At 55.0% G+C, this 12,371-nt stretch overlaps 3 protein-coding genes across 3 annotated transcripts; 2 read left to right on the plus strand and 1 right to left on the minus strand.

Annotated features, from left to right (window-relative positions):
* The first annotated feature begins 59 nt into the window (after nucleotides 1–59).
* MONBRDRAFT_31910 (uncharacterized protein) lies at nucleotides 60–1,775 on the plus strand. Its single transcript, XM_001744509.1, has 8 exons — nucleotides 60–104; nucleotides 222–277; nucleotides 388–440; nucleotides 563–631; nucleotides 769–804; nucleotides 900–1,044; nucleotides 1,156–1,256; nucleotides 1,370–1,775. Exons 2-8 carry the CDS (start codon nucleotides 229–231, stop codon nucleotides 1,646–1,648), a joined length of 732 nt encoding a protein of 243 aa, XP_001744561.1. The 5' UTR covers nucleotides 60–104; nucleotides 222–228; the 3' UTR covers nucleotides 1,649–1,775.
* Nucleotides 1,776–2,626: 851 nt separating this feature from the next.
* Nucleotides 2,627–3,797, minus strand: MONBRDRAFT_16001 (uncharacterized protein; the record flags this gene model as incomplete). Its single annotated transcript, XM_001744715.1, has 6 exons — nucleotides 2,627–2,687; nucleotides 2,797–2,931; nucleotides 3,025–3,170; nucleotides 3,280–3,334; nucleotides 3,450–3,556; nucleotides 3,651–3,797. Coding segments are annotated over 6 exons (651 nt in total), but the record flags the coding sequence as incomplete, so codon positions are not given.
* A 6,459-nt stretch (nucleotides 3,798–10,256) lies between these two features.
* On the plus strand, nucleotides 10,257–10,988 carry MONBRDRAFT_24363 (uncharacterized protein; the record flags this gene model as incomplete). The annotated part of the gene is made up of 1 exon (XM_001744510.1): nucleotides 10,257–10,988. The coding sequence occupies one exon, from the start codon at nucleotides 10,257–10,259 to the stop codon at nucleotides 10,986–10,988; it is 732 nt and encodes a 243-aa protein (XP_001744562.1).
* Nucleotides 10,989–12,371: the final 1,383 nt, after the last annotated feature.

A 12,371-nucleotide genomic window follows, 5' to 3' on the forward strand; every position in this document is an offset into this window, starting at 1 on the left:
TCCTCCTTCTCCTCGTTCTCTGCCTTTCCCGGAGGTGGCATTTTTCTTCTTCGTTCTTGGCGATCATCAACTAGCTCACTGGACGCGTGATCATCCTTCTCAATGTACGTTTGGATTCTGGATGCCGTTTGCGCTGCCGTTTTTGGCCTTGTCTTGGTTCACTGCCAAACTCACGGATCTCCCACCCACGCCTCTCGCCTCTCTTCCATACCCTCGTCCAGTGGCATCATGGCCCGCTTTTCCGTTTTTGCTCTGGCCCTCTTGGCCTTGGTCGGCAGTACGTACCTGCCCTCTCTTCATGACGCTTGCCACAATGTTTGCATGCGTTGCATTTGATGGTTGATTTAACCTCATACTCCTCCCGACTTTCCCCTTCCCTTTTTGTAGCTTCGGCCGCGTGCACCACAAGTGACTACACAAGCGCGTACACGGCCATTGCTGTGAGTCACCCTACTCTGGACCCTCCCCGCCCCCTTCCCAGCTTCCAGCTTCCCGTCCCGTCGTGCTTGCACTTGACCAAGTGTTTGTGCCTCACCCACGCCCTTTCCCTGCACACTGCTAGAACTGCATCACCCCCTTGAGCTCTGACCTCCAAGTCTGCTACAACACCAACGACTACTCTAACATTGGCGTACGCCCCCCTTTTTTTTTTTTTTTTTTTTTTTTTCTAGCTTGGGGGGAGGAAGGCTGCCGCAAATGACTTTCCACAAAGGCTTCTGCCTTCGCCGACTCTCACCATTCTTGCTTGATGTCGCTTGATGTGCACAGGACTGCATTTGCTCATCGCTCCAATCCTACACGAGCGTAAGTTAAACAACTCTTGCTGCTCTTGCTGTTTGAACTCGACCACAGCGCCCTGCACTCATGTTTTTCGTTCCTCAACCTGAATCTACACATAGTGCTTGATTACCGCCTTGAACAACCACCCTTGCACCGACGCAACCATGACCACCTACATCCGAAACTTCCTCAGCGCCTACACCAGCTACGCCTGTCAGCTTCTTGTCCGCTTCAACATTGTGTTCACGATCAGCGTTCCCGCTGGTGAGGCTTGCATCCGAGTTTTCTTTTTCGCAAACCTCGCCTCCCCATACCCCTTGCACCAGAACAAGATCTAGAACGCAAGCACTCACTTGCTTCCTCCAAACACCCTAGACTTTGCTTCCTTCTCTGAGCCTCAGGCCAAGGCTTTTGCCATCGCCGTGCTTCAGGCCGGTGGCGTTACCGACGTCGACGCCAATGCTCTGGTCACCTCGGTTCGTCATGCTTTGTGCTCAATTCCGCGAACTTGACGCTTGCTGCGCTTGCTGTGTGCTGGTTTCACTTGCTCATGGTTTTTATGATCGTTTCCTTTGCTTAACTTGTGTAGTGGCGTTTGATGACTAGCGCACGCCGCGCCAACCCTCAAGTGCAGTTTACCATGGAATTCGAGGGAGGCGTGCCCCCCGCTGGTGGCAGCATGGAGAAGTCCTATGACAACGTTCAGTACACCGATGAAAACGGTGACACCGCGTCCGACAGTGTTGTTGCCGATGACGTTGAGATGTCTGCTTCCGAGGTCGGTACCACCAAGTCCCCCGGCTCGGCCTGCGGTGTCCAGACCGGCCTTGCCGCCCTCGGTGCCGTCGCCGCCGCCAACCTTCTCTAAGTGCAAGTGGATGCCGCCGCACCCTGCATTTCAATCCCTTGTCATGGGCTCTTGCTTGACTCGGCCCCTTTTCGTTTTACCACATACCACCGAGTTCTCCAAGTCCCAATTGCCATCCTGTGCACTCATGTCCTTCGGATAGCTCAAACAGTTCTCTGTCCAACACACAAGCACACACACACACACACACACACACACACACACACACACACACACACACTGATATCTGTCTTTACTTTTGCTTCAAAGTCAATTTCAGTTGCAGGTGGGCACGTTAGCGGAAAGTGAAAAAAATTCACTGGACAGCGGATGAAGCACATAAAGACAACCCCCACGGGGCTTTGTGTGTATCGCTTACAAGTGAGCTTCGTCCACTTGATTGTGCAAGTCCAGTACTGGGGCAGCCCATCGTGATGTTGGCATTGCGTCGGAGTTGCTTGTTGAGATGGTCAGGTATGCCGAGGATTCCCTCGAGTGTGTCGAAGATATAGAGGGGCGCGTGGGCGGTGCTCCTGGGTGTGACATGGCCATGTGTTGCAAGGGACGTGCAGGTTGCGACATGGAGGAATGGCGCTGGTATTCGGGCTGCGACATGGAGGGATGGCGCTGGTACTCGGGCTGCGACATGGAGGGATGGCGCTGGTATTCGGGTTGCGACAGGGAGGGATGACGCTGGTACTCGGGCTGCGACAGGGAAGCGTGCCGATTCGCTCGTGCAGGTTGCGACATGGAGGGATGGCGCTGGTACTGCTCGGGGACCGCCTGCCCTAGGTTGGAAGACAGCGACAAGTGGCGCGGAGGCTCGACATCTGAGCCCGCAAAAGTCGGATTCGACGCAAACACTCCGTCTCCGGATGTTTGGCTCCTCTGAAATGACATGGGTGGGTCAACAGATCGCTCAGCATACAGACGCAGGGGCAAGGCAAACAAAGGGAGGGCAGGGCAGCATACCTGCAACTCGCTCAACATGTGGACCAACTGAGCAAATGTAGGCCGTTGGGCTGGCTCACTTCGCCAGCACATGCCCATGATGGCATATCTGCAGCCAGTCCGTTTGCATGCAACGAGAGTTAGTTGCGAGGCACGATGTGAGATTGTCAAGTAGACGCATCACTGCAGCCAAAATGCAAAATCCCGTCTGTACGTACAATTCAGGAAATCGCGTTGGCGGCTCGGGCGGCAGAACACCCCTCGTTACCGCCATGGGTACTTGCATGTCGCTCAAGTGACCGTAAGGCACGCTTCCGTACGTGCATGCTTCGTAGAGCAGAATTCCAAATGACCTGGCATGCCAAGCAACAGCGAAGCGCAATGCGGCTGGCTCAGAGACATGTGCATCGTCCTCCCCATGTAGCATGACGATTTAACGACCTTACCACACATCACTTTGAGACGAGAACCGATGCTTGACCATGGCTTCTGGCGCCATCCATCGGATAGCTGTTGCTTGCTGCGATTCCTGGCGATAGTACTCCTGGTCACTTCCAAGTAGCCGACTCAATCCAACATCAGCAAGCTTAAACTGCACGCATTTGAACAGCAGTGGTTGGCATGAGGGCAAATAAACATGTTTCGAACGTTATGACCGCTATATTGACATCCCCATCAACCAAATCAAGTCCTTAGCGCACCGTGGTCATGCTAAAGGCCAGCACGTTGCGCGCTGCCACGTCGCGATGAATCACCCTAATGGCAACGACCCGTCACATCTTGCATGTTGCACCTTCTTCAAAAAACAAAACAAACAAACAACAAACAAACAAACCAGACACAAAAATCAGCATTGGGCTTGGTTACGTACTTCATCGACTCTAAAAATTGAAGCGCGCCGGCAATTTGTACTGCGATGCACAATACGTCAGCTCGCGAAATGTGACCCGGCGCCAGTAGTTGGTGTGGTGGGCGCCGCTCTCGCAACAGACTGCAAGGGTGCACGGCAATGGAAATGCTTTTATGAGCCCATGGCCAACGCGTGGCGCAGGATAGCTGATCGTCATAGGACCACGTACGCAGCCAGCTCGCCCAACTTGGCGTACTCGAGCACCATGGCCGTCTGTCCCTCATAGGTGCTAGCACCCAAAAGTTTGACAATGTGCGGATGCTTGAGACTGCTCAACAGTCGAATCTCGGCAGCAAACCTATTGGTCATGCCGCCCCAGTTGCAGCCTGGTCAGCGAGCATGCATCAGATGAAGTCGCCATCAGACGCGGCCCGATCGACCCACCTCGTTTTGTCAGATTCAGTCGCGCTCTCGCCAAGCCGCTTGACGGCCACCGTACTACATGCAGGTAATAGGGATAATGTGAGGTGAGCGGTCCATTTCTGGGGCACCGTGCTCTTGCAGACGCAGATGCCTCAGCTCACATTCGATTGCCATTGTCTGCGCCAGAACTAAGAGTTCCCCGGTACACGCTGCCATAGTTGCCGCTTCCCAGAAGGTGATCGCAACGCAGATCAGACCTGAGCAGAGCAAAGTGTAGATGTCAGCACCATTTCTCTTAAGATCAAGATCGGCGTGCATCATGGCTCAGCACATCACTGCCAGAAGCGAAAGCACGAGTGCAGCGTACCCATCCAAGATTTCGGGTTCGGTACCGGTGATGTCAACAACGCTCGACAGCAAAGTCTGAGCACGCTGCAGCTCACTGGCAAGATCCATGCGCTGTCGCTCAACTTCTGATAGTTGGTAGGCGATCCGTGCGCGCTTGCGGCGCACATGTCGCCTGCAGCAGTGAAAGGTGACATGGGGCACTTGTGAGCAGTCTACCGACTCACCAACACTTGCAACCCTCGAACACAGTCGCAGGCATACAAAACGCAAGCAAAATATGGGAAGATGGGTCCATGGGGTGTTGGACACGTACAGCTGCAGTGGAAGCAGTACGGCAGCCACCAGTACCACAACTCCGGCGCCACAGCCAATTGCAATGATCACCATTGAACTTGATGAAGCTTCCGAGGTCACGTCATCGTCGTCGCTGTCGCCCCCGGGATGAACAGGCGATGCGACTACAGGCGAGTACAAGCATCGCGGGTAAGTCGTTGTCCCGAGCTATCTCAGACAAGTGTAAGGGCGGAGAGGTGGGGCGACAAGGCTGCCTACCACAAGCATATGCATCGAAAGAGTTAATGATCAAACCCTCCAAGGCCGAGTACCAGTACCCATCAACTCCATCGGTAGAGGAAGGAATGCACAGCAGCACATCCAAGACTGTGCCGTCGGGGCAAGAGAGCTGGCAATACGGTTGGTCTTGCGCCTCTAGACGGGCCGCGCTCACGACGTCGCCATTCTCAGCGAGTGATGTAAACTCATTGGTCAAAGTTCGCCCGAGTCGTTGGTAAGCACAGGTCCATGCAATGTTGGCCTGGGCGAGCCGCGTCGCGTTGACAGCGGGGCACGTAGCATTGGGGTACCGAGGACACTGCTGTTCAATATCCGACACCCAAGTCCCTTCATGATTGCAGTACACATCCACGAGGGTGACGCTTGGATCCAGCTCACAGGTCATGGGGCAATAGGTGCCCCAGAGCAGATCCTCGTCGAGTGTACTCGCGTACTCTGGATACTGCAGCAGCAGGCCCTCGAGTCGTGCATTGAAACATTTCTCTCGATCAATGTGTGCCACTCCAAGGCTGTTCTGGTCGATGCTGGCATTGCATTGCGCCTCACAAAAAGAGCCGTCCCCCACGTAGCCTGGAGCACATGATGGAATGTGGGGAAGGTGGCCATCAGTAAATGTTATGGTCGCCTGTTCTCCCGGCTGTCCCACAATGCTATACACTTCCAATTGCAGATCCTTGAAGGCACCCCGCTCAATCGTGCGAATTTCGTCTTCAACCCATTGATTGCTGATGTTTAGCTGAACCAGCTTCAAGCCTGTACATTGTCCAGCGCACCAGCAAGAGGCGAGGGCGCGGATCAGGCCATTCACATCCGGCAATGTGACCAAATGCAAATTACAAGGATGTGCGCGTGTATGTACAAAATGGGATTGGCGTTGAATCACCGTTCGCACTCACCCCAAAAGTGTTCGCGAAATAAGTGAACAATGTTGCTGTTCTTCAAGACCAGATACTGCAGATTGGTATTGCGCGCAAAGAGGTTGACACGCTGTTCCCACAGGCATGCCATTCAAGAATGAGACTGACGCCTAGCAATGACAGCTGATAACGGCAAAATCACAAGATACAGGCGCACGAGCGAGAAAAAAAAAAGAAAAAGTGGTTGCCAGATGAAAGCCGCAGGCAAGCTCCTTCAACAACCTGAGCCCAAGTGGTTCCGAAGAGCGGCGCTTTGGCGATGACCAGACTGGTCAGTTGGGTCATTGTGGCAAAAGTGTAATCACTCAGCTCCAGTTGCCGGCCTTGAATCTCCAAGGATAAGAGGGCTGTTATTCCAAAGTACATCAAAGCGTGAGGTTACATCCTGAGGATCGCACCAAACTCGGTTTGACAACGTACTGCGAGCACAGTCAAGAAGCGCATGGGTGCCTCTAAGGTCCCACGACGTGACTTCGTGATTGCGATCATCATCGAGGACCACACGAGACATGTTCGTGTGCGCGCACAAATTGGCCTGGGAATCGTCCATCAATAGGTAAGACAGGGGCGAGGTGCGGGTGAAGGCAGTGCAAGTGCACACGGGTTACCGGAAGGGTGGTGCTGCGGTGGTTTGTTAGTTCAATGGAAACGAGTTGGGAGTGGGCCAATGGCCCAGTGCTGGGGAATATGGCGTTGATACCACCAATAAAGTTGATGTGGATGGCCTCTGTGGATGGCAGACCAGCACCGGCACACGGGCGGTGAGGGTGTTGTCGCGGTGCGTGTACTTGTGGAAGACGACCACACCTGGGGGAATGTTAGGCCACAGGGTCCAGTCCGCGTACGCGCATTCAAATGCTTGCCCATTCAAGTTGACGGGCAAAGGTGCGCTAAGCGTGCAAAGCTAAGTCACATGCAAGTTGCAAAGGGGTCAATAAGGTCGGCACTCAGCCAATTGGACACTGGTCTCGTATCTCACGACTGTTGGATCGTACCGAATCGAGGCTAGGCCGATTGGGTTCACATTCCATGGGCACCGTCCAGCTCCCCTCGGCATCACACTCTATGTACTGGCGACCAAGCTACAGCGTCGACAATGGATATTTTGAGCCGATAGTGCGGTGTTAGGCTTCGTGCTCAACTCTGTGAGAGACGGCAGCAGTGGGCTCTGTTGGTCAAGCTACGTACCATTGTGGCATCAGGGTTCCGACAGGCTAGATAAACTCGGCTCGACGGCAACCAGCCACTGCCATCGGGTGCAAAACTCTCTGTGTGTCAGGTGTGTTGTGAGGAGGCGAGAGTTGGGCACGAGTGGTGGAATAACCACCCACCAGCGCCAGCGATTCGACCGGTCCAGTTCTTCATCCAGAGCGCACAGGCGTACCATTGCGAACAATAACATGTTCCAAAAGGTCTGGCAGTGGCTCGCACAGTGGCTCGCAGTAGTGGGGCCCCTCTGAATACATACAACGCCACACGTTAGTCGCATTTTGCGAGAACGGGACCACTCAAGAAGACTTGGCGGAGAAAGTTGCCATGCAGAGGAGAGCGACACGCACGGAAGTAACCGAGCGCACAAGTGCATTCTACGAGGCCGCCGGTTTGTTGGCAAAAGCTCAGGTTGACGGGGATGCTACCGAGGCCAGCGTCGGGTCCATCTGTCGAGCCGGAGGGAAGCAGGTGACCCAGAAAGTCGTACGGGACGCGCTTGATCGAGTTGATCTGCAGACAAATGTTCAGGGGCACGTGTATGAAAGAACGGGGGAGGGCAACTGGACAAGCAAGCCGGGCAGAGACTATGCTGGATCTTGACCCGAGAGGGCGTACCACATAGTTGAGCTGTATCAATCGTGGTGTGTGAGACGGAAGCGCGGGCAAGCTCTGTCAGTTGCGGTGCCATGTTCCCGTCACAAAGCACCATGAGCATGTACGATTGATACGCACGGCTGTCAAACACACCAAAGCTAGCGCCAGCGCTTCTCCATCGAGTCTTTTTCTTTTTAAACTGTACACAGGGGCAAAGGCGGGAAGAGGCATACCGTCAGTTCGTTTGAATTGAAGTAGAGCTTTGTCGCATCACCCGAGTCGTCGTAGAATCCTGGCGCCAGAATTGCGTCTCGGAAATTACGATTGCCACCGAGATTCAGTTCGTCGATCCGTGAAGCCTACGGAAGAGGGGGTCGGGTTCGTGTTCACGTGGATGAAAACCAGCTAACATCACGCGATGGAGCACAAGGGGGATATGCAGGGACCAACGCAAGACGGGTGGCACAAGAAGTCATCGCTCCACTCACAGGGTGAGGCAGGTAGTAGGGGAGCTCAGGCAGGCTTTGAAAGCGTCGGATGGTGAGAAGGCGGAGCTGTGAATTGAGTTGGAACATGGTTGGCCGCAAAAAGTTCAAGTCGCCGATCGTTTTGACACCTCCCACCAGCTAAGGATTTTGTGAATGTGAGTGCGGGTGCGGAAGCGGGTGCGAGTGCGTGAGACCGATCAGATTGCGGATCGGAACAACGCATCTGGGGCTTTGGGCAATGATGCCAATTCGTCCGGACCAGCAAACGGGGGAGCACGGGGCAGGAGGGCGGAGGAGCTGACCTCGACGTAGCCAAGGGTGGGCAGGCAGTCATAGAGGTGGTGTGGCAAGTGTGAAACACTCAGATCTTGAAGATCGACATTGTAAATGCGAGAAAGTGGACAGAGGATGCCGGCTGGCAGATACGTCAGCTCTGGCGCGTACCAGTCCAGAATCTGAGAGGCGAGCGACAGGGGGTGTGGTGACACAGTGTCGGTGTATGGCGGCGTCGGTGAAGAGGTTGCTTGTCCCGAGCTGGGATGAAGAGCGAGGCGGCGTACATGCAAGTTGCTTAGGCCTTTGAAGGAGAAGCGGTCCACTTGAACCGTTTTTGCTCCGTGAATTTGAAGTGAGGTCAGCCGCAGGGGCGAGCCATCGAGGGAGCGAAAGGCCTCTTCAGGCAAGGCGATTGTGCCATCTTGGATCAATCTGAAGGAGTAAAGCAGAGGGGGAGCAGAGAGACGGCCGGGAAGCGAGAGAGGATAAGGGGCGATCAAGTGGGGAGGGGGATCCACGGGGCGCTGAGGAGCAAACCAAGCGCTCCGTTGATTCAAGAAGCAATCCAGTCCTGGATCCGAAGCACGTACACGGACGAGACGGACGCTGCGAGGAGAAGAGGGGCGTCGCTCAGATCGACTCGAGTGCAAGTGATGCTCAGATCAGAGCACGTGCAAACACTGCACAGGTTGGTGGCGGCCCATCCATGCCCCAATACCACCCAAAGTACCACCCCCAATAACCACCTCAAGCGCATCACGCCACGTGCCCCGGGCCGCCGTGGCCAACCCCTCGACACCCGCATCGCTCCGACAGGAGGCACCTTTCGAAAATGAAAGATGTGTGTGTGTGTGTGTGACAGAGGAGAGAGAGAGTGAGAGAGAGAGAGAGTACAGTTTGAGAGAGAGAGAGAGGAGAGAGAGAGTTTGAGAGAGAGAGAGAGAAGAGAGTTTGAGAGAGAGTTTGAGAGAGAGCTTGAGAGAGAGCTTGAGAGAGAGAGAGCGGTTGAGGAAGAAGAAGATGTGTGTCGCATGAAATGTCACACACATCAATAAAACTTGACACAACCTGACACAAACATACACGAGAGAGAGATTTGGAGAGAGAGATGAGAGAGAGAGAGATGAGAGAAAAGAGAGATGAATCCAACTGCGCAGTTTCACAGCAACAACAACAACAACAACAACAGCAACAACAACAACAACAGCAACAGCAACAACAACAGCAACAGCAACAGCAGCAGCCAACAGAGCCCAGCAACTTACGTGAGCAGCGTGGAGGCTGTTTGATGGGCAAGGGTGCGGTGGTCAGCGCGGTTGCTTGATTGTGCTGGGCGAGCTTGGGAGGGGGCAGCATGGGCCGGAGCTACCGGCGGTCGGTCCTTGTTTGAGTAGAGCCAGACCATTTGACAGGTCATGATGGCGGGCTCGGCCCTGGAATGGGCTGGGTGCATGATATGGTGTCTTTGGACCGGTCTTTGCTGTGTGGCCGACCTGGGCCTGATGAAGACCCAGCCTTTGCCATGGTTGCGCTGGAGTCCGATGGCCCCGGGGGCATTGCAGATGGACGGTCTGCCACGCCGCGCCACGGATCAAGCAGTGTGGCGGGCAGCGGTGACCATTGGTCGACGCCTTGGGCTGGAAATCTTACTCTTTCACGCCCTCGTCTGGGATCGGCCCTTTTTGACCTTTTTGCAAATTTGCCTACACGGCCTCGCCTTCTCCTGCACGCTCTTGAGCGTGCTGGCCCTACCTACTCTGCTACGGCCACGCAGTGGCCTCTCTGCCTTGGACAGACGCCTCCTACAGAGCACCTTTTTCGCTGCTCTCGCTCACTGGGCTCTCTTTGGGGCGCTGGCAAGCTTGGGTCTCAGTCTCCGCCTCACACAGGGTGCGGCTTTTTTGATGATGCGCGCTGTGCTGATTCGCTCCCCAGTCCTGGATCGTCTCTGTCGGATACTACTTCGCCCGCATAGCACCCGGCCTTTCAGCGGGGACATGCGTGCCATCGCGCACGCCACGCCGACGACCGACATTGTTCGCATCACCATGGTCATTTTTCTTTTGGATCGGGCCGAACCCGATCTGAGCTTGCGGCTGGCCTGCTATGGGCAGCCCTTTGTGATCATGGCCGCTCGCGCCCTCCTCCTTCGCAATCAGGAGCACTCACCCTGGTACATTTTGCGACAAGCCCTGGTCTATCCACTTCTCGCCACCTATCTTCTTCCGGTCATGCACGCAGTCAACCTGGACACGCCCATCCAAGTCGTTGCCGCCACTCTGCTCCAGCACGAGTTTTTGGCACAAAAAGTCATTGAGGTGCTGGATGACAATCGCCTTGACTTTCAGCAATTCGTCTTGGAGATGGCCGAGCTGGTGGCCGACCATGCCGTGAGGGTGTGGCATGATATTCAGGGCACCCTGACCTTGGTGCTCACCTCGGCGGGCCGCCACTATTGGCAAGCACGCTATCGCGAGTACATGCATGGTGATGCCCTGACCTATGATCGTCAGCCCTATTTTGACGTCAGCCGCCATGGCGAGTGCTGCGTATGCTCCGACCGCCGTGTCGACGTCGTCGTCCTGCCCTGTCAACACGTCTGTGCCTGCAGCCTATGTTTGCACCATCTCAATGTCCGACATCAAGGGCCAGAGCCCGCGGGCTGCCCTTACTGTCGTCAGCCCATTGATCAGCTCGCCCCGCTCCGCGCCCAAGTCCCGCAAGCGTAGCAAACATGGCCCCGTCGTGCCGCTGAGCGGCCTGCATTGGCGTGAGCCTTTTCTGAATACAGTTCTTGTATCATCGTTGAGAGAATTCTTTTTTGTTTGCCATGTGAGTTGTTGATCGGAATAATCTTGATCAATGGGGTCCTCGATGCGTCGAACATTTCGTCAAGAATCGAATGTGGATTGTTCAAATGTACTTAGTCAAGCCACTTTATAACTCGGGCCACGCATGGCAACCAATGCTTGCTGCTCGTGTGACGGACCCGCGCGGCGGGTCTCACCAAACCATGCCAGGACACTGTCCATCGGTGGTCCATGTCCAAACCCAAATCCTCAGGCGCGAAATTCAAGTGGAAAGACACGCTGCAACGCCGTCAGCAAGAATGCGTGAAAAAAGGCGCCTCCAATGGTGCCTAAAGGTTCAGCAGCACGATAGCCAAGCAGATGGGTATTTAGTCAGAAGAGGATTTCGTCTGAACAACATTCAGATCAAGACTGCACGCTGCACGCTGCGCGCCTTTGCATGAAAAGGGGAAAAGTTCGAGCGTCAAGGACAAACCGGGGATGATCGGGTATAGGGGTGCAAACATGACAGGTAGTGGCACCGTCTCATTCTGGCAAAAAGAAAGAAAGAGACGACAGAGTCAAAAAAAGAAACACAAAGCAATGACGTAAGCGTGAGTCGAACGGGAAAAAGCAGTTTAATGATGGCCGGTGCCAATTGAATGTGGCAAGATTTGATCATACCCAGAGACACACGGTTGCCAGAACGTGGGCCAATATCTGTCCACCCGCATGGTGCATCCTGTGAGAGGTGGTTGGAGCGCAACAAAGGTTGCATGGCTTCCTCACGCCTGAGTTGAGAAACGTACCAAGACGCCGCGCGAGAGGAGCATTCGTTGCCCGTGGTAGTAGAGATATTCTGTAAAGTCGCTTTCTGCACACGGGCATGCGCGATGGTGGGCAACTGTGTGAGCCGCGTCAACACCTGACGACCCCAAGACCCACGCCAGCAGCCAGTGTCCCGTACCCAATTTACTGCATTCGTCCACCATCTTATTGACCTGTCGGTCCATGCGAAAGTAGCGTGCAAACTCGTCCTGCATCGATGCAGGGGACAAGGTGTCCGCAAGCTGCGATGAGCAAGTGCGTCACCCCCGGGTCAGCAGCAATTGGCGCGTGCCGACAAACCTGGGCACTAATTTGACGCATTTCTCCCCGCAGGCTCGCAATCTTGGCTTGCAGGTCGGCATAGCGATGGTAGTTTTTACTCTTGCGAGCGAGACGCAGCTAGTCGAGAGGGCAAAACACGGTTAGCTGATCAGAGAACGGCAGTGTAGCGGCCGCATCGACGGGGGGGGGGGGGGGGGGGGGGGGGGGGCCAAC

The sequence above is a fragment of the Monosiga brevicollis genome, genomic scaffold, assembly GCF_000002865.3.
Source record: "Monosiga brevicollis MX1 MONBRscaffold_6 genomic scaffold, whole genome shotgun sequence".
NCBI lineage: Eukaryota > Choanoflagellata > Craspedida > Salpingoecidae > Monosiga > Monosiga brevicollis.

Coding starts and splice junctions, on each gene's coding strand:
- MONBRDRAFT_31910 (XM_001744509.1), top strand. CDS start 229: ATGGCCCGCTTTTCCGTTTTTGCTCTGGCCCTCTTGGCCTTGGTCGGC. Junction 441..562: donor GCGCGTACACGGCCATTGCT/GTGAGTCACCCT, acceptor GCACACTGCTAG/AACTGCATCACCCCCTTGAG. Junction 632..768: donor ACGACTACTCTAACATTGGC/GTACGCCCCCCT, acceptor TGATGTGCACAG/GACTGCATTTGCTCATCGCT.